Raw genomic sequence first — 22,792 nt, forward strand, 5'->3', positions numbered from 1 at the left:
CCCCTATCCCCCCCCCATCCCCCCACCCTTCATAACTTTTGCTTTTCACCCCAAAATCCCCCCCCACATTTCCCCCCATTGCATCCCCATCGAACCCCGCAGCACCCCTGCTCCTTTTGCATCCCCTTCCCCTCCCCTTCCCCTTCCTTCCCAAACCCCTACCCACCTCCCATCCCCCATAACTTTTGCAATTTACCCCAAAATCCCCCCCACATTTCCCCCCATTGCATCCCAGTCGAACCCCGCAGCACCCCCGCTCCTTTTGCATCCCCTCCCCCTCCCCTTTCTCTTCCTCCCCCTCCACCCCCACATTCCCACCCCCCCTAACTTTTGCATTTTACCCCAAAATCCTCCCCCACATTTCCCCCTGTTGCATGCCCAAAATTCACCTTTTCCCCCCCAAACCTTTTGCACATTAATGCTCCCCACCCTCCCCAACCCCCATCCCTTCTACACCCCTCCAGCACCTCAAACTTTTGCATTTCACCCCAAAATCCTCCCCAACAAAAAGCCCCATTGCATCCCCATCGAACCCCGCAGCACCCCCGCTCCTTTTGCATCCCCTCCCCCTCCCCTTCCCCTTCTTTCTTCTACACCCCCACCCCCCCAGACCCCAAAACTTTTGCAATATACCCCATTATCCCCCCACACAAAAAGCCCCGTTGCATCTCCATCGAACCCCACAGCACCCCCGCTCCTTTTGCACATTAATGCTCCCCAACCCCCACGACTCCCACCCACTCCACGTCTCCCTTGCACCCAAAACTTTTGCATTTTACCCCAAAATCCCCCCCCACATTTCCCCCCATTGCATCCCCCTCGAACCCCGCAGCACCCCCGCTCCTTTTGAATCCCCTCCCCCTCCCCATCCCCTTCCTTCCCCCACCCCATCCCTGCCCCAGCCCCCCTAATTTTTGCATTTTACCCCAAAATCCTCCCCCACATTTTCCCCTGTTGCATGCCCAAAATTCACTTTTTCCACCCCAAACCATTTGCACATTAATGCTCCCCACCCCCCATAACCCTCATCCTTTCTACACCCCTCCAGCACCCAACACTTTTGCATTTTACCCCAAAATCCCCCCCCCACATTTCCCCCCATTGCATCCCAGTCGAACCCCGCAGCACCCCCGCTCCTTTTGCATCCCCTCCCCCTCCCCTTCCCCTTCTTTCTGCTACACCCCCACCATCCCAGACCCCAAAACTTTTGCAATTTACCCCAAAATCCCCCCCCACATTTCCCCCCATTGCACCCCCCTCGAACCCCGCAGCACCCCCGCTCCTTTTGCATCCCCTCCCCCTCCCCTTCCCCTCCCTTCCCCCCACTCCCCATTACCCCCCCACCCCCCCCACCTGCCGGTTGCTCGCCAACGCCAGCGCGGTCTCGTGGTGGTTGTTGCGCAGCCCCAGGTCGGCCCCGTTGCGCAGGAGGAGCCGCAGCGCCCCCACGAGGCCGCGTCCCGCAGCTGCGTGCAGCGCCGTGCAGCCGGAGTACGACTGAGCGTTCACTGCGGCACCGTGCTGCGTGGGGGGCAATGGGGTTAATGGGGTCAATGGGGTTAATGGGGGCAATGGGAGTCAATGGGGGTCAATGGGAGTCAATGGGGGGACTGGGAGTCAGTGGGGGTCTATGGGGGTCAATGGAGGTCTATGGGGGGCAGTGGGGTCTATGGGGGTCAATGGAGGTCTATGAGGGTCAATGGAGGTCTATGGGGGGCAATGGAGGTCTATGGGGGTCTATGGGGGTCAATGGAGGTCTATGGGGGGCAGTGGGGTCTATGGGGGTCAATGGAGGTCTATGAGGGTCAATGGAGGTCTATGGGGGGCAATGGAGGTCTATGGAGGGCAATGGGGTCAATAGGGGGCAGTGGGGGGCAATGGGGGTCAGTGGGGTCAATGGGGGGGACTGGGAGTCAGTGGGAGTCAATGGGGGCAATGGGGGTCAATGGGGGGCAGTGGGTGTCAATGGGGGTCAATGGGAGTCAATGGGGTCAATGGGAGTCAATGGGAGTCAGTGGGGGTCAGTGGTGGGCAATGGGGTTAATGGGGGTCAGTAGGGGGCAATGGAGGTTAATGGGGGGCAATGGGGTCAATGGGGGACAATAGGGGACAATAGAGGACAATGGGGGTCAATGGGAGGCAATGGGGGTCAATGGGGGGGAGTGGGGGGCAATGGGGTTAATGGGGGGCAATGGGGGACAATGGGGGTCAATTGGAGTCAATGGGGGTCAATTCGGGCCAATGGGAATCAATGGGGGGGAGTGGGGGGCAATGGGGGTCAATGGGGTCAATGGAGGTTAATGGGGGTCAATGGGGCTCAATGGGGGTCAATGGGGTCAATGGGGGACAATGGGGGGGCAATGGGAGGCAATGGGGGTCAATGGGAGTCAATGAGAGTCAATTGGGATCAGTGGGAGTCAGTGGGGGAGAGTGGGAGGCAATGGGGGTCAATGGGGGTCAATGGGAGGCAATGGGGGGCAGTGGGGGGCAATGGGAGTCAATGGGAGTCAATGGGGGTCAGTGGGGGTCAATGGGGGGCAATGGGGGTCAATATGGTTAATGGGGGAGCAGCGCCGTGCAGCCGGAGTATGACTGGGCGTTCACTGCAGCACCGTGCTGCATGGGGGGCAATGGGGGGCAATGGGGTCAATGGGGGTCAGTGGGGGTCAATGGGGGCAATGGGGGGCAGTGGGGTCTATGGGGGGCAATGGGGTCAATAGGGGGCAGTGGGGGGCAATGGGGGTCAGTGGGGTCAATGGGGGGGACTGGGAGTCAGTGGGAGTCAATGGGAGTCAATGGGGGTCAATGGGGGTCTATGGGGGTCAATGGGGGTCAATATGGTTAATAGGGGTGCAGCGCCGTGCAGCCGGAGTACGACTGCGCGTTCACTGCGGCACCGTGCTGCGTGGGGGGCAATGGGGTTAATGGGGGTCTATGGGGGTCAGTGAGGGTCTATGGGGGTCAATGGAGGTCTCTGGGAGGCAATGGGGGACAATGGGGGTCAATGGGGGTCAATGGAAGTCAATGGGGGTCAATGGGAGTCAGTGGGGGTCAATGGGGGTCAATGGGGTTAATGGGGGTTAATGGGGGTCAATGGGGGTCAATGGAGGTCAGTGGGGGCAATGAGGGTTAATGGGGGTCAATGGGAGGCAATGGGGGGCAATGGGGGGGAGTGGGAGGCAGTGGGGATCATTGGGGGTAAATGGGGGTCAGTGGGAGTCAATGGGGGGGACTGGGAGTCAGTGGGAGGCAATGGGGTGAATGGAGGTCAGTGGGGGGCAATGAGGTCAATGAGGGTCAATGGGGGTCAATAGGGGTCAGTGGGAGTCATTGGGGGTCAATGGGGGGCAGTGGGGGCAATGGGGGTCAATGGGGGGCAGTGGGGGAGAGTGGGAGGCAATGGGGGTCAATGGGGTGCAATGGGAGTTAATGGGGGGCAATGGGGTCAGTGGGGGGGACTGGGGGCAATGGGAGCCAATGGGGGTCAATGGGGGAGAGTGGGAGGCAATGGGGATCAATGGGGGTTAATGGGGGTCAATGGGGGGGAGTGGGAGGCAATGGGGGGCAATGGGGGGAAATGGGGGTCAATAGAAATCAGTGAGGGTCTATGGGGGTCAATGGGGGGCAGTATGGGGGAGTGGGGGTCAGTGGGAGTCAATGGGGGGGACTGGAAGTCAATGGGGTCAATGGGGGGGGGTCAATGAGATCAATGGGGGGCAATGGGGGGCAATAGGGGACAATGGGGGTCAATGGGGGGGAGTGGGGGGCAATGGGGGTTAATGGGGTCAATTTGGGTCAATGGGGGTCAATGCGGGGCAATGGAGGTCAATGGGGGTCAGTGGGGGTCAATGGGGGTCAATGGGGGTCAATGGGGGGGAGTGGGAGGCATTGGGGGTCAGTGGGGGTCAATGGGGTCAATGGGGGTCTATAGGGGTCAATGGGGGGGAGTGGGAGGCAATGGGGGTCAGTGGGGGTCAATGGGGTCAATGGGGGTCAATGGGGGTCAATGGGGGTCAGTGGGGGTCAATGGGGTCAATGGGGGTCTATAGGGGTCAATGGGGGGAGTGGGAGGCAATGGGGGTCAGTGGGGGTCAATGGGGTCAATGGGGGTCAATGGGGGTCAATGGGGGTCAGTGGGGGGCAATGGGGGTCAATGGGAGTCAATGGGGGTCAGTGGGAGCCAATGGGGGTCAGTGGGGGAGAGTGGGAGGCAATGGGGGTCAATGGGGGTCAATGGGGGGGACTGGGGGTCAATGGGGGTCAATGGGGGTCAGTGAGGTCAACGGGGGGGACTGGGAGTCAGTGGGGGGTCAATGGGTGTCAATGGGGGGCAATGGGGTCAGTGGGAGTCAATGGGGGGGACTGGGAGTCAATGGGAGTCAATGGAGGTCAATGGGGGGCAATGGGGTCAGTGGGGGGGACTGGGAGTCAATGGGGATCAATGGGTGTCAATGGGGGTCAGTGGGGGGTAGTAAGGGGCAATGGAGAGGCAATGGGGTTAATGGGGGTCAGTAGGGGGCAATGGGGGGGAGTGGGGTCAGTGAGGGTCTATGGGGGTCAATGGAGGTCTATGGGGGGACTGGGGGTCAATGGGAGTCAATGGGAGTCAATTGGGGTCAGTGGGAGTCAGTGGGGGGGAGTGGGAGGGAATGGGGTCAGTGGGGGGCAATGGGGGGCAATGGGGGCAATGGGGGGAAGTGGGGGTCTATGGGGGTCTATGGGGGTCAGTGGGGGGCAATGGGGGTCAATGGGAGTCAATGGGAGTCAATGGGGGTCAGTGGGGGTCAATGGGGGTCAATGGGGGTCAATGGGGGTCAATATGGTTAATGGGGGAGCAGCGCCGTGCAGCCGGAGTATGACTGGGCGTTCACTGCAGCACCGTGCTGCATGGGGGGCAGTGGGGTCAATAGGGGGCAGTGGGGGGCAATGGGGGTCAGTGGGGGGCAGTATGGGGGAGTGGGGGTCAGTGGGGGTCAATGGGGGTCAATAGGGGACAATGGGGGTCAGTGGGGGGGACTGGAAGTCAATGGGTGTCAATGGGGGTCAATGGGGGGGAGTGGGAGGCAATGGGGGTCAATTGGGGTCAATGGGGGACAATAGGGGACAATAGAGGACAATGGGGGTCAATGGGAGGCAATGGGGGTCAATGGGGGGGAGTGGGGGGCAATGGGGGTCAATGGGGGTCAATGGGGGAGAGTGGGGGGCAATGGGGGTCAATGGGAGTCAATGGGGGTCAGTGGGAGCCAATGGGGGTCAATGGGGGAGAGTGGGAGGCAATGGGGGTCAATGGGGTGCAATGGGAGTTAATGGGGGGCAATGGGGTCAGTGGGGGGGACTGGGGGCAATGGGGGTCAATGGGGGAGAGTGGGAGGCAATGGGGATCAATGGGGGTTAATGGGGGTCAATGGGGGGGAGTGGGAGTCAATGGGGGGCAATGGGGGGCAATGGGGGGTCAATAGGGGGCAATGGGGGTCAATGGGGGTCTATGGGGGGCAATGGGGGTCAATAGGGGGCAATGGGGGTCAATGAGGGTCAATGGGGGTCTATGGGGGTCAATATGGTTAATGGGGGTGCAGCGCCGTGCAGCCAGAGTACGACTGAGCGTTCACTGCAGCACCGTGCTGCGTGGGGGCAATGGGGGGCAGGGGGGTCAATGGGGGGCAATGGGGGGCAATGGGGGTCAGTAGGGGGCAATGGGGGTCAATGGGGGTCTATGGGGGGCAATGGGGGTTAATGGGGGACAATAGAGGACAATGGGGGTCAGTGGGAGTCAATGGGGGGCAATGGGGGTCAATGGAGGTCTATGGGGGGCAATGGGGGGCAGTGGGAGGGACTGGGAGTCAATGGGGGGCAATGGGGGGCAATGGGGGTCAATGGGGGTCAGTGGGGGGGAGTGGGAGGAAATGGGGGTCAGTGGGGGTCAATGGGGGGGAGTGGGGGGCAGTGGGGGTCAATGGGGGGAGAATGGGGGTCAATAAGGGTCAGTGGGAGTCAATGGGAGTCAATGGGGGTCAATGGGGGGCAATGGGGGGGAGTGGGAGGCAATGGGGGACAATGGGGGTCAATGGGGGGCAATGGGGGGGAGTGGGAGGCAGTGGGGGTCAATGGGGGTCAATGGGGGTCAATGGAGGTCAGTGGGGGCAATGAGGGTTAATGGGGGTCAGTGGGGGTCAATGGGGGGCAATGGGGGGCAATGGGGGGCAATGGGGGTCAGTGAGGGTCTATGGGGGTCAATGGAGGTCTTTGGGGGGCAATGGGGGACAATGGGGGTCAATTGGAGTCAATGGGGGTCAATTCGGGGCAATGGGGGTCAGTGGGGGGGACTGGGAGTCAGTGGGAGTCAATGGGGGCAATGGGGGTCAATGGGGGGCAGTGGGTGTCAATGGGGGTCAATGGGGGTCAATGGGGGTCAATGGGGGGAAGTGGGGGTCAATGGGGGTCAATGGAGGTCAATGGGAGTCAATGGGGGTCAATGGGGGGCAATGGGGGTCTATGGGGGTCAATGGGGGCCAGTAGGGGTCAATGGGGGTCAATGGGGGTCTATAGGGGTCAATGGGGGAGAGTGGGAGGCAATGGGGGGGACTGGGGGTCAATGGGGGTCAATGGGGGTCAGTGAGGTCAACGGGGGGGACTGGGAGTCAGTGGGGGGTCAATGGGTGTCAATGGGGGGCAATGGAGTAAGTGGGAGTCAATGGGGGGGACTGGGAGTCAATGGGAGTCAATGGAGGTCAATGGGGGGCAATGGGGTCAGTGGGGGGGACTGGGAGTCAATGGGGATCAATGGGTGTCAATGGGGGTCAGTGGGGGGTAGTAAGGGGCAATGGAGAGGCAATGGGGTTAATGGGGGTCAGTAGGGGGCAATGGGGGGTTAATGGGGGGCAATGGGGGTTAATGGGGGTCAATGGGGGTCAGTGGGGGGCAATGGGGGTCAATGGGAGTCAATGGGGTGCAATGGGAGTTAATGGGGGGCAATGGGGTCAGTGGGGGGGACTGGGAGTCAATTGGGGTCAGTGGGAGTCAGTGGGGGTCTATGGGGGTCAATGGAGGTCTATGGGGGAGAGTGGGAGGCAATGGGGGTCAATGGGGTGCAATGGGAGTTAATGGGGGGCAATGGGGTCAGTGGGGGGGACTGGGAGTCAATGGGGGTCAATGGGGGTCAATGGGGGAGAGTGGGAGGCAATGGGGATCAATGGGGGTTAATGGGGGTCAATGGAGGTCTATGGGGGGCAATGGGGGTCAATGGGGGGCAGTGGGAGTCAATGGGGGTCAATGGGAGTCAATGGGGGTCAATGGGGGTCTATGGGGGTCAATGGGGGTCAATGAGGGTCAATGGGGGTCAATGGGGATCAATGAGGGTCAATGGGGGGCAGTGGGGGTCAATATGGTTAATGGGGGTGCAGCGCTGTGCAGCCGGAGTACGACTGAGCGTTCACTGCAGCACTGTGCTGCATGGGGGGCAATGGGGGGCAGGGGGGTCAATAGGGGGCAATAGGGGACAATAAGGGACAATGGGGGTCAATGGGGGTCAGTGGGGGTCAATGAGGGTCAATGGGAGTCAATGGGGGTCAATGGGGGGCAATGGGGTTAATGGGGGTCAGTAGGGGGCAATGGGGGTTAATGGGGGGCAATGGGGTCAATGGGGGACAATAGGGGACAATAGAGGACAATGGGGGTCAATGGGAGGCAATGGGGGTCAATGGGGGAGAGTGGGGGTCAATGGAGGTCTATGGAGGGCAATGGGGGTCAATGGGGGTCAATTGGAGTCAATGGGGGTCAATTCGGGCCAATGGGGGTCAATGGGGGGGACTGGGGGTTAGTGGGAGTCAATGGGGGTCAATGGGGGGCAATGGGGGCAATGGGGGTCTGTGGGGGTCAATGGAGGTCTATGGGGGCAATGGGGTCAGTGGGGGGCAGTGGGAGGCAATGGGGATCAATGAGGGTCAATGGGGGTCAGTGGGGGGGAGTGGGAGGCAATGGGGGTCAGTGGGGGTCAATGGGGGGCAATTGGGGTCAATGGGGGGCAATGGGGTTCAATGGGGGACAATGGAAGGCAATGGGGGGCAATGGGGGCAATGGGGGGCAATGGGGTCAATGGGGGTCAATGGGGGTCAATGGGGGTCAGTGGGGGGCAATGGGGGTCAATGGGGGGCAGTATGGGGGAGTGGGAGGCAATGGGGATCAATTGGGGGCAATGGGGGTTAATGGGGGTCAATGGGGGGAAGTGGGATGCAATGGGGGTCAGTGAGGGTTAATGGGGGTCAATGGGGGGCAATGGGGGTCAATGGGGGGCAGTGGGAGGCAATGGGGTTAATGGGAGTCAATGGGGGTCAGTGAGGGTTAATGGGGGTCAATGGGGGCAATGGGGGTCAATGGGGGGGAGTGGGGGGCAGTGGGAGTCAATGAGGGGCAATGGGGGAGAGTGGGAGGCAATGGGGGGGGACTGGGGGGCAATGGGAGTCAATGGGGGTCAATGGGGGGGAGTGGGGGTCAATGGGGCTCAATGGGGGTCAATGGTGGGCAATGAAGAGCAGTATGAGGGAGTGGGGGTCAATGGGGGTCAATGGGGGGCAGTGGGGGAGAGTGGGAGGCAATGGGGGTCAATGGGGGTCAATGGGAGGCAATGGGGGGCAGTGGGGGGCAATGGGAGTCAATGGGGGGCAATGGGGGGCAGGGGGGTCAATGGGGGACAATGGGGGTCAATGGGGGTCAATATGGTTAATGGGGGTGCAGCGCCGTGCAGCCGGAGTATGACTGGGCGTTCACTGCAGCACCGTGCTGCATGGGGGGCAATGGGGGGCAATGGGGGTCTATGGGGGTCAATGGGGGTCAATGGGGGGAACTGGGAGTCAATGGGGGGCAATGGGGGTCAATGGTGGTCAATGGGGGGGAGTGGGGGGCACTGGGGGTCAGTGGGAGTCAATGGGGGGCAGTATGGGGGAGTGGGAGGCAATGGGGAGCAATGGGGGTCAGTGGGGGGCAATGGGGGTTAATGGGGGTTAATGGGGTCAATTTGGATCAATGGGGGTCAATGCAGGGCAATGGAGGTCAATGGGGGTCAGTGGGGGTCAATGGGGGTCAATGGGGGTCAATGGGGGTCAATGGGGGAGAGTGGGAGGCAATGGGGGTCAGTGGGGGTCAATGGGGTCAATGGGGGTCTATAGGGGTCAATGGGGGGGAGTGGGAGGCAATGGGGGTCAGTGGGAGTCAATGGGGGTCAATGGAAGTCAGTGGGGGTCAATGTGGGGCCATGGGGGGCAGTGGGGGTCAATGGGAGTCAATGGTGGTCAATGTGGGGGAGTGGGAGGCAATGGGGGTCAGTGAGGGTTAATGGGGGTCAATGGGGGGCAATGGGGGTCAATGGGGGTCAGTGGGAGGCAATGGGGGCAATGGGGGTCAGTGGGAGGCAATGTGGTTAATGGGAGTCAATGGGGGTCAATGGGGGGCAATGGGGGTCAATGGGGGTAAATGGGGGTCAGTGGGAGTCAATGGGGGGGACTGGGAGTCAGTGGGAGTCAATGGGGGTCAATGGGGGGCAATGGGGTCAATGGGGGTCAGTGAGGGTCTATGGGGAGCAATGGGGTTAATGGGGGGCAATGGGGTCAATACGGGTCAATGGGGGGCAGTAGGAGGCAGTGTGGGGTAGTAGGGGACAATAAGGTCAATGGGGGGCAGTGGGGGGAAATGGGGGTCAGTGGGGGGCAAAGGGGGGCAATGGAGGGCAGTATGGGGGAGTGGAGGTCAATGGGGGTCAATGGGGGTCAGTGGGGGCTCTAAGAGGGGTCAATGGGGGTCAATGGGAGGCAATGGGGGGCAGTGGGGGGCAATGGGGGGCAGGGGGGTCAATGGGGGACAATGGGGGTCAATGGGGGTCAATATGGTTAATGGGGGTGCAGCGCCGTGCAGCCGGAGTATGACTGAGCGTTCACTGCAGCACCGTGCTGCATGGGGGGCAATGGGGGGCAATGGGGTCAATGGGGGTCAGTGGGGGTCAATGGGGGTCAATGGGGGGAACTGGGAGTCAATGGGGGGCAATGGGGGTCAATGGTGGTCCATTGGGGGAGTGGGGGGCACTGGGGGTCAGTGGGAGTCAATGGGGGGCAGTATGGGGGAGTGGGAGGCAATGGGGAGCAATGGGGGGCAGTGGGGGGCAATGGGGGTTAATGGGGGTTAATGGGGTCAATTTGGGTCAATGGGGGTCAATGCGGGGCAATGGAGGTCAATGGGGGTCAGTGGGGGTCAATGGGGTCAATGGGGGTCAATGGGGGTCAATGGGGTCAGTGGGGGGGAATGGGGGTCAATGGGAGTCAATGGGGGTCAGTGGGAGCCAATGGGGGTCAATGGGGGAGAGTGGGAGGCAATGGGGGTCAATGGGGGTCAATGGGGGAGAGTGGGGGGCAATGGGGTCAATGGGAGTCAATGGGGATCAGTGGGAGTCAATGGGTGGACTGGGAGTCAATGGGGGTCAATGGGGGAATATGGGGGGCAATGGGAGTCAATGGGGGCCAATGGGAATCAATGGGGGGGAGTGGGGGGCAATGGGGGTCAATGGGGTCAATGGGGGTTAATGGGGGTCAATGGGGGTCAATGGAGGTCAGTGGGGGCAATGAGGGTTAATGGGGGTCAATGGGAGGCAATGGGGGGCAATGGGGGACAATGGGAGGCAATGGGGGGCAATGGGGGGGAGTGGGAGGCAATGGGGGTCAGTGGAGGTCAATGGGGTCAATGGGGGTCTATAGGGGTCAATGGGGGGGAGTGGGAGGCAATGGGGGTCAGTGGGGGTCAATGGGGGTCAGTGGGAGTCAATGGGGGTCAATGGAAGTCAGTGGGGGTCAATGTGGGGCAATGGGGGGCAGTGGGGGTCAATGGGAGTCAATGGTGGTCAATGTGGGGGAGTGGGAGGCAATGGGGGTCAGTGAGGGTTAATGGGGGTCAATGGGGGGCAATGGGGGGCAATGGGGGTCAGTGGGAGTCAATGGGGGCAATGGGGGGCAGTGGGAGTCAATGGGGGCAATGGGGGTCAGTGGGAGGCAATGGGGTTAATGGGAGTCAATGGGGGTCAATGGGGGGGAGTGGGAGGCAATGGGGGGCAATGGGGGTCAATGGGGTTCAATGGGAGTCAATGGGAGTCAATTGGGGTCAGTGGGAGTCAGTGGGGGGGAGTGGGAGGCAATGGGGGGCAATGGGGTCAGTGGGGGACAATGTGTGTCAATGGGGGTCAATGGGGTCAATGGGGGTCAATGGGAGTCAGTGGGGGGCAATGGGAGTCAATGGGGGGGAGTGGGAGTCAATGGGGATGAATTGGGGGCAATGGGGGTCAATGGGGGTCAATGGGGGGGAGTAAGGAGGCAATGGGGGTCAGTGGGGGTCAATGGGGTCAATGGGGGTCAATGGGGGTCAATGGGGGTCAGTGGGGGGCAATGGGGGTCAATGGGAGTCAATGGGGAGGACTGGGGGTCAATGGGGGTCAATGGGGGTCAATGGGGGACAATGGGGTCAATGGGGGGGACTGGGAGTCAATGGGGATCAATGGGTGTCAATGGGGGTCAGTGGGGGGTAGTAAGGGGCAATGGAGAGGCAATGGGGTTAATGGGGGTCAGTAGGGGGCAATGGGGGGTTAATGGGGGGCAATGGGGGTTAATGGGGGTCAATGGGGGTCAGTGGGGGGCAATGGGGGTCAATGGGAGTCAATGGGAGTCAATTGGGGTCAGTGGGAGTCAGTGGGGGGGAGTGGGAGGCAATGGGGGTCAATGGGGGTCAATGGGGGAGAGTGGGGGGCAATGGGGTCAATGGGAGTCAATGAGGATCAGTGGGAGTCAATGGGGGGACTGGGAGTCAATGGGGGACAATGGGGATCAGTGGGGGTCAATGGGGGTCAATGGGGATCAGTGGGGGTCAATGGGGGTCAATGGGAGTCAATGGGGGGCAATGGGGGTCAATGGGGGGCAATGGGGGGCAATGGGGGTCAATGGGGTTAATGGGGGTCAGTGGGGCTCAATGGGGGTCAATGGGGGGCAGTGGGAGTCAATGGGAGTCAATGGGGGTCAGTGAGGGTCTATGGGGGTCAATGGGGGACAATGGGGGAGAGTGGGAGGCAATGGGGGGCAATGGAGGTCAATGAGGGGGAGTGGGGATCAATGGGGTCAATGGGGGTCAATGGGGTCAATGGGGATCAATAGGCTCAACGGAAAACAATGGGGCTCCATGGGATCAGTGGGGTCAATGGAGATCTATGGGGTCAATGGGGTCAATGGGGATCAATAGGCTCAATGGAAAACAATGGGGCTCCATGGGATCAGTGGGGTCAATGGAGATCTATGGGGTCAATGGGATCAATGGGGTCAATGGGGATCAATGGGGGTCAATGGGATCAATGGGGTCAATGGGATCAATGGGGTCAATGGAGTCAATGGGAAACAATGGGGCTCAGTGGGGTCAAGGGCTTCAATGGGGTCAATGGGATCAATTGGGATCAATGGGGATCAATGGGTTCAAAGGGGCTCAATGGGGATCCATGGGATCAATGGGGTCAATGGGATCATAGATCAACGGAGATCTATGGGGTCAATGGGGATCAATGGGGCTCAATGGGCTCAATGGGGCTCAATGTGGGTCCCAAACCCCCCATCTCCCCCCAATAAACCCCCCTTTATACCCCAAATGAACCGATTTGGGCCTTTTTCCCCCCAATGTGTGCTCACCCTGAGCAGCAGCTCGGCCATGTCCAGGCTGTTGCTCTCCACAGCTCTCAATAAGGCCGTGCACCCGCTTTTGGTGTCCTACAAACCCCAAATCCCCTTTAAATCACCCCAAAATCCAACCGACCAATCACAACACTCCCCCCCACCCACAGGCCACGCCCCCTTCAGGCCACGCCCCCATCAAGCCACGCTCCCCCCAAGGCCACGCCCCCATCCAGGCCACGCCCCCTTCAAGCCACGCCCACAGACCATGTGACACTGAATTTGCATGTCCCGTCCCTTATTTGCATGTCCCACCCCCTATTTGCATATCCAGTCCCTTTATTTGCATGCCCCGCCCCCTTGAACCAGACCCCGCCCACCTCCAACGCTCTGCTCCAATCCCACGCCCCCTATTTGCATGTCCCGCCCCCTATTTGCATACCCCGCCCCCCTCCAAGGCTATGCTCCAATCCCATGCCCTTCATTTGCATGCCCCGCCCCCTATTTTCCTGTCCCCAATTTGCATGCTTCGCCTCCTATTTGCATACCCAGCCCCCCTCCAAGGCTCTGCTCCAATCCCACGCCCTCTATTTGCATACCCCGCCCCCTATTTGCATACCCCGCCCCCTTGAGCCAGACCCCGCCCACCTCCAAGGCTTTGCTCCAATCCCACGTCCTCTATTTGCATACCCCGCCCCCTATTTGCATGCCCCGCCCCCTATTTGCATGCCCCGCCCCCTTGAGCCAGACCCCGCCCACCTCCAAGGCTCTGCTACAATCCCACGCCCCCTATTTGCATGTCCCGCCCCCTATTTGCATACACCGCCACCCTCACCGCTCTGCTCCAATCCCATGCCCTTTATTTGCATGCCCCTCCCCCTATTTGCATATCCCGAATTTGCATGCTTCGCCTCCTATTTGCATACCCAGCCCCCCACCAACGCTCTGCTCCAATCCCACGTCCCCTATTTGCATACCCTGCCCCCTATTTGCATGACCCCAATTTGCATGCCCTGCCCCTATTTGCATGCCCCGCCCCATTATTTGCATGCCCCGCCCCCCAAAGGTGTCGCTGTAATCACACACACTCCATTTGCATGCACCGCCCCCTTATTTGCATGCACCGCCCCCTTATTTACATGCGTCGCTCCCTTATTTGCATGTCCCGCCCCTCATTTACATACTCCGATCCCTCATTTGCATGTCCCGCCCCCTTATCTGCATGCACAGCCCCATTTGCATCCCCCGCCCCTCATTTGCATATCTCGCCCCTCATTTGCATGCACCGCCCCATTTGCATGCCCCGCCTCCTCTATTTGCATGTCCTGTCCCCTTATTTCCTTCCCCTGTCCTCCACTTGCACATCCCCCGCCCCTCATTTGCATATCATGCCCCTCAGTTGCATGCCCCGCCCCCTCATTTGCATGCTCTATACCCTCATTTGCATGCCCCGCCCCCTCATTACCGGCGCATCCACGTCAGCTCCGTGTTTGAGCAGCAGCTCCGTCATCTCGCGGCACCCGGAGCCAACGGCCACATGGAGCGGGGTCAGCCCTATAGACCCCATATAACCCCATAACCACCCCATAACCACCCTATAGACCCCATAACAACCCTATAGACCCCATAACAACCCCATAACCACCCCATAACAACCCCATAACAACCCTATAGACCCCATAACAACCCCATAACAACCCTATAGACCCCATAACAACCCTATAGACCCCATAACAACCCCATAACCACCCCATAACCACCCCACAACAACCCTATAACCCCATAAACCACCCCATAACCTCATAACCCCATAACCCTATAACCCCATAACCCACCCCATATAACCCCATATAACCCCATATCCCCCCATATAACCCCATATAACCCCATATCCCCCCATATAACCCCATATAACCCCATATCCCCCCATATAACCCCATATAACCCCATATAACCCCATATACCCCCATATAACCCCATATATCCCATATAACCCCATATCCCCCCATATAACCCATATAACCCCATATAACCCCATAACCCCATATAACCCCATATAACCCCATATAACCCCATATAACCCCATATAACCCCATATAACCCCATAACCCCATATAACCCCATATAACCCCATATAACCCCATATAACCCCATATAACCCCATATAACCCCATAACCCCATATAACCCCATATAACCCCATATAACCCCATATAACCCATATAACCCCATATAACCCCATATAACCCCATATACCCCATATAACCCCATATAACCCCATATAACCCCATATAACCCCATATAACCCAATACAGACCCCATATAACCCCATATAACCCCATATATCCCATATAACCCCATATAACCCATATAACCCCATATAACCCATATAACCCCATATAACCCCATATAACCCCATATAACCCCATATAACCCCATATAACCCATATAACCCCATATAACCCCATATAACCCCATATAACCCCATATAACCCCATATAACCCATAACCCCATATAACCCCATATAACCCCATATAACCCCATATAACCCATATAACCCCATATAACCCCATATAACCCCATATCCCCCCATATAACCCCATATAACCCCATATAACCCCATATAACCCCATATCCCCCATATAACCCCATATAACCCCATATAACCCCATATACCCCCATATAACCCCATATATCCCATATAACCCCAATACCCCCATATAACCCATATAACCCCATATAACCCATATAACCCCATATAACCCCATAACCCCATATAACCCCATATAACCCCATATAACCCCATATAACCCCATATAACCCCATATAACCCCATAACCCCATATAACCCCTATAACCCCATATAACCCCATATAACCCCATATAACCCCATATAACCCCATAACCCCAAATAACCCCATATAACCCCATATAACCCCATATAACCCATATAACCCCATATAACCCCATATAACCCCATATACCCCATATAACCCCATATAACCCCATAAACCCCATATAACCCCATATAACCCATATAACCCCATATAACCCAATACAGACCCCATATAACCCCATATAACCCCATATATCCCATATAACCCCATATAACCCATATAACCCCATATAACCCATATAACCCCATATAACCTCATATAACCCCATATAACCCCATATAACCCATATAACCCATATAACCCCATATAACCCCATATAACCCCATATAACCCCATATAACCCCATATAACCCCATATAACCCCATATAACCCATAACCCCATATAACCCCATATAACCCCATATAACCCCATATAACCCCATATAACCCATATAACCCCATATAACCCCTAATTAACCCCATATCCCCCCATATAACCCCATATAACCCCATATAACCCCATATACCCCCATATAACCCCATATATCCCATAAACCCCATATCCCCCCATATAACCCATATAACCCCATATAACCCATATAACCCCATATAACCCCATAACCCCATATAACCCCATATAACCCCATATAACCCCATAACCCCATATAACCCCATATAACCCCATATAACCCCATATAACCCCATATAACCCCATATAACCCCATAACCCCATATAACCCCATATAACCCCATATAACCCCATATAACCCCATATAACCCCATATAACCCATATAACCCCATATAACCCAATACAGACCCCATATAACCCAATATAACCCATATACCCCCATATAACCCATATAACCCCATATAACCCATATAACCCCATATAACCCCATATAACCCCATATAACCCCATATAACCCCATATAACCCCATATAACCCATAACCCATATAACCCCATATAACCCCATATAACCCCATATACCCCCATATAACCCCATATAACCCCATATAACCCATATACCCCCATATAACCCCATATAACCCCATATAACCCATATAACCCCATATAACCCCATATAACCCCATATAACCCCATAACCCCATATAACCCCATATAACCCCATATAACCCCATATAACCCATAACCCCATATAACCCCATATAACCCCATATAACCCCATATACCCCCATATAACCCCATATAACCCCATATAACCCCATATACCCCCATATAACCCATATAACCCATAACCCCATATAACCCCATATAACCCCATATAACCCCATATACCCCCATATAACCCCATATAACCCCATATAACCCCATATACCCCCATATAACCCCATATAACCCCATATAACCCCATATAACCCATATAACCCCATATAACCCCATATAACCCCATATAACCCCATATAACCCCATATAACCCCATATAACCCCATATAACCCCATATAACCCCATATAACCCATAACCCCATATAACCCCATATAACCCCATATAACCCCATATACCCCCATATAACCCCATATAACCCCATATAACCCCATATAACCCCATATAACCCCATATAACCCATATAACCCCATATAACCCCATATAACCCCATATAATCCCATATAACCCCATATAACCCCATATAACCCCATATAACCCCATATAACCCATATAACCCCATATAACCCCATATAACCCCATATAACCCATATAACCCCATATAACCCCATATAACCCCATATAACCCCATATAACCCCATATAACCCCATATAACCCCATATACCCCCATATAACCCCATATAACCCCATATACCCCCATATAACCCCATATAACCCCATATAACCCCATATACCCCCATATAACCCCATATAACCCCATATAACCCATATAACCCCATATAACCCCATATAACCCCATATAACCCCATATAACCCCATATAACCCATATAACCCCATATAACCCCATATAACCCCATATAACCCCATATAACCCCATATATCCCATATAACCCCATATAACCCCATATAACCCCATATAACCCATATAACCCCATATAACCCCATATAACCCATATAACCCCATATAACCCCATATAACCCCATATAACCCCATATAACCCCATATAACCCCATATACCCCCATATAACCCCATATAACCCCATATAACCCCATATAACCCATATAACCCCATATAACCCCATATAACCCCATATAACCCCATATAACCCCATATAACCCCATATAACCCCATATAACCCATATAACCCCATATAACCCCATATAACCCATATAACCCCCATATAACCCCATATAACCCCATATAACCCCATATAACCCCATATAACCCATATAACCCCATATAACCCCATATAACCCATATAACCCCATATAACCCAATACAGACCCCATATAACCCCATATAACCCCATATATCCCATATAACCCCATATAACCCATATAACCCCATATAACCCATATAACCCCATATAACCCCATATAACCCCATATAACCCCATATAACCCCATATAACCCCATATAACCCCATATAACCCCATATAACCCCATATAACCCCATATAACCCATAACCCCATATAACCCCATATAACCCCATATAACCCATATAACCCCATATAACCCCATATAACCCCATATCCCCCCATATAACCCCATATAACCCCATATAACCCCATATAACCCCATATAACCCCATATCCCCCCATATAACCCCATATAACCCCATATAACCCCATATACCCCCATATAACCCCATATATCCCATATAACCCCATATCCCCCCATATAACCCATATAACCCCATATAACCCATATAACCCCATATAACCCCATAACCCCATATAACCCCATATAACCCCATATAACCCCATATAACCCCATATAACCCCATATAACCCCATAACCCCATATAACCCCATATAACCCCATATAACCCCATATAACCCCATTTAACCCCATAACCCCATATAACCCCATATAACCCCATATAACCCATATAACCCCATATAACCCCATATAACCCCATATACCCCATATAACCCCATATAACCCCATATAACCCCATATAACCCCATATAACCCATATAACCCCATATAACCCAATACAGACCCCATATAACCCCATATAACCCCATATATCCCATATAACCCCATATAACCCATATAACCCCATATAACCCATATAACCCCATATAACCCCATATAACCCCATATAACCCCATATAACCCATATAACCCCATATAACCCCATATAACCCCATATAACCCCATATAACCCCATATAACCCCATATAACCCATAACCCCATATAACCCCATATAACCCATATAACCCCATATAACCCCATATAACCCCATATAACCCCATATAACCCCATATAACCCCATATAACCCATAACCCCATATAACCCCATATAACCCATATAACCCCATATAACCCCATATAACCCCATATAACCCCATATAACCCCATATAACCCATATAACCCCATATAACCCCATATAACCCCATATAACCCCATATAACCCCATATAACCCCATATAACCCCATATACCCCCATATAACCCCATATATCCCATATAACCCCATATCCCCCCATATAACCCATATAACCCCATATAACCCCATATAACCCCATATAACCCCATATAACCCCATATAACCCCATATAACCCATAACCCCATATAACCCCATATAACCCCATATAACCCCATATACCCCCATATAACCCCATATAACCCCATATAACCCCATATAACCCCATATAACCCCATATAACCCCATATAACCCATATAACCCCATATAACCCCATATAATCCCATATAACCCCATATAACCCCATATAACCCCATATAACCCCATATAACCCATATAACCCCATATACCCCCATATAACCCCATATAACCCCATATACCCCCATATAACCCCATATAACCCCATATAACCCCATATAACCCCATATAACCCCATATAACCCCATATACCCCCATATAACCCCATATAACCCCATATAACCCCATATAACCCATATAACCCCATATAACCCCATATAACCCATATAACCCCATATAACCCCATATAACCCCATATAACCCCATATAACCCATATAACCCCATATAACCCCATATAACCCCATATAACCCATATAACCCCATATAACCCCATATAACCCCATATAACCCCATATAACCCCATATAACCCCATATACCCCCATATAACCCCATATACCCCCATATAACCCCATATAACCCCATATAACCCCATATATCCCATATAACCCCATATAACCCCATATAACCCCATATAACCCCATATAACCCCATATAACCCCATATAACCCCATATATCCCCATATAACCCCATATAACCCCATATAACCCCATATAACCCCATATAACCCATATAACCCCATATAACCCCATATAACCCCATATAACCCCATATAACCCCATATAACCCCATATAACCCATATAACCCCATATAACCCCATATAACCCCATATATCCCCATATAACCCCATATAACCCCATATAACCCCATATAACCCCATATAACCCCATATAACCCCATATAACCCCATATAACCCCATAGCACCCCTATAACCCCATATAACCCCATATAACCCCATATAACCCCATATAACCCATATAACCCCATATAACCCCATATAACCCCATATAACCCATATAACCCCATATAACCCCATATATCCCATATAACCCCATATAACCCCATATAACCCCATATAACCCCATATAACCCCATATAACCCCATATAACCCCATATAACCCATAACCCCCCACTCACCCTCATAGTCCCTGGCTCCCATGATGCCTTTCGCCGCCCCCCCCCTCAGCAGCTCCTTCAGACACTCTGCTCGCCCCGCCCCCCCCTGACAGGCCAGATGTGCAGCACAGCGCCCCAAGCGGTCGGGGACGGAAGGGCAGGAACCGTGAGTCAATAGGAGGCGGACAAGGACCGGGTGACCCGTAATGACGGCCAGGTGCAGGGGGGTCTGCAATAAAGGGTATGGGGTGGGTATGGGGTTATGGGGGGGTATATAGGGGATATGGGGTTATGGGGTTATGGAGGATATGTTGTTATGGGGTTGTGGGGGGGTATATGGGGGATATGGGGTTCTTATAGGGGGATATGGGGTTACGGGGATATGGGGTTAGGGGGGATATGGGGTTATGGGGGGATATGGGGTTCTTATAGGGGGATATGGGGGATATGAAAGATATGGGGGATATGGGGGGATATGGGGAATATGGGGAGATATGGGTCTTCTGTGTGTCCCTATGAGTCCTTATGTGTCCCTATAGGGTCCCTATGGGGTCTATGGGGTCCCTATGTGTCCCTATGGGGTCTATGGGGTCCCTATGGGGTCTATGGGGTCTGTATGTGTCCCTATGGGGTCTATGGGGTCCCTATGGGGTCTATGGGGTCTGTATGTGTCCCTATGGGGTCTATGGGGTCCCTATGGGGTCTATGTGCCCCTATGTGTCCCTATGTGTCCCTATGTGTCCCTATGGGGTCTATGGGGTCCCTATCGGGTCTATGGGGTCTGTATGTGTCAATATGGGGTCTATGTGTCCCTATGTGTCCCTATGTGTCCCTATGGGGTCTATGGGGTCCCTATGGGGTCCCTATGGGGTCTATGTGTCCCTATGGGGGGATATGGGGGGATATATGGGGACGGAAGGGCAGGAACCGTGAGTCAATAGGAGGCGGACCAGGACCGGGTGACCCGTAATGACGGCCAGGTGAAGGGGGGTCTGCAATAGGATATAGGGGTTATATGGGGGGATATGGGGGGATATGGGGGGGATATGGGGGGATATGGGGGGATATGGGGGGATATAGGGGTCCCTATGGGGTCTATGGGGTCTCTATGTGTCCCTATGGGGTCTATGTCTCCCTATGGGGGTATATATGGGGGGATATATGGGGTTAGGGGGGATATGGGTCTTCTATGTGTCCCTATGGGTCCCTATGTGTCCCTATGGGGTCTATGGGGTCTCTATGGGTCCCTATGTGTCCCTATGGGAGGATATGGGGGGATATATGGGGGGATATATGGGGTTAGGGGGGATATATGGGTCTCTATGGGTCCCTATGGGTCCCTATGGGTCTCTCTGGGTCTCTATGGGTCCCTATGGGTCTCTATGGGGTCTCTATGGGTCCCTATGGGGTCCCTATGGGGTCTATGTGTCCCTATGGGGGGATATATGGGGGGGATATATGGGGTTAGGGGGGATATGGGTCTTCTATGTGTCCCTATGGGGTCTATGGGGTCTATGGGGTCCCTATGGGGTCCCTATGTGTCCCTATGTGTCCCTATGGGGTCTATGGGGTCTGTATGTGTCCCTATGGGGGGATATATGGGGGGATATATGGGGTTAGGGGGGATATATGGGTCTCTATGGGGTCCCTATGTGTCCCTATGTGTCCCTATGGGGTCTATGGGGTCCCTATGGGGTCTGTATGTGTCCCTATGGGTCCCTATGGGTCTCTATGGGTCTCTATGGGTCTCTATGGGGTCCCTATGGGTCTCTATGGGTACCTATGGGTCTCTATGGGTCCCTATGGGTCTCTATGGGTCTCTATGGGTCCCTATGGGTCTCTATGGGGTCCCTATGGGTCTCTATGGGTCCCTATGTGTCTCTATGGGTCCCTATGGGTCTCTATGGGTCCCTATGTGTCCCTATGGGTCTCTATGGGGTCCCTATGGGGTCTATGTGTCCCTATAGGGGGATATGGGGGGATATATGGGGACGGAAGGGCAGGAGCCGTGAGTCAATAGGAGGCGGACAAGGACCGGGTGACCCGTAATGACGGCCAGGTGGAGGGGGGTCTGCAATAGGATATAGGGGGTTAGGGGGGATATATGGGTCCCTATGGGTCCCTATGGGTCTCTATGGGTCTCTATGGGTCTCTATGGGTCCCTATGGGTCTCTATGGGTCTCTATGTGTCCCTATGGGGTCTATGTGTCCCTATGGGGTCTATGGGGTCCCTATGGGTCTCTATGGGTACCTATGGGTCTCTATGGGTCCCTATGGGTCTCTATGGGTCTCTATGGGTCCCTATGGGTCTCTATGGGGTCTATGTGCCCCTATGTGTCCCTATGTGTCCCTATGGGGTCTATGGGGTCCCTATGGGTCTCTATGGGTCCCTATTGGTCTCTATGGGTCCCT

General features: G+C 54.6%; 1 protein-coding gene across 1 annotated transcript in view; it reads right to left on the bottom strand.

Annotated features, from left to right (window-relative positions):
* Positions 1 to 22,792, bottom strand: part of LOC146751944 (B-cell lymphoma 3 protein-like) — a 37,873-nt gene that overhangs the window by 5,466 nt on the left and 9,615 nt on the right. Inside the window, exons 3-6 of the mRNA XM_085533375.1 lie at positions 20,402 to 20,609; positions 14,146 to 14,234; positions 12,699 to 12,776; positions 1,354 to 1,521 (exon numbers count right to left, since the gene is read on the bottom strand). Of these exons, the coding sequence (XP_085389501.1) occupies positions 1,354 to 1,521; positions 12,699 to 12,776; positions 14,146 to 14,234; positions 20,402 to 20,609 (543 nt within the window). The remainder of the gene's footprint in view (positions 1 to 1,353; positions 1,522 to 12,698; positions 12,777 to 14,145; positions 14,235 to 20,401; positions 20,610 to 22,792) is intronic.

The sequence above is a fragment of the Coturnix japonica genome, unplaced genomic scaffold, assembly GCF_054131305.1.
Source record: "Coturnix japonica strain WE unplaced genomic scaffold, WE-NBRP24 Scf060, whole genome shotgun sequence".
Lineage (NCBI taxonomy): Eukaryota > Metazoa > Chordata > Aves > Galliformes > Phasianidae > Coturnix > Coturnix japonica.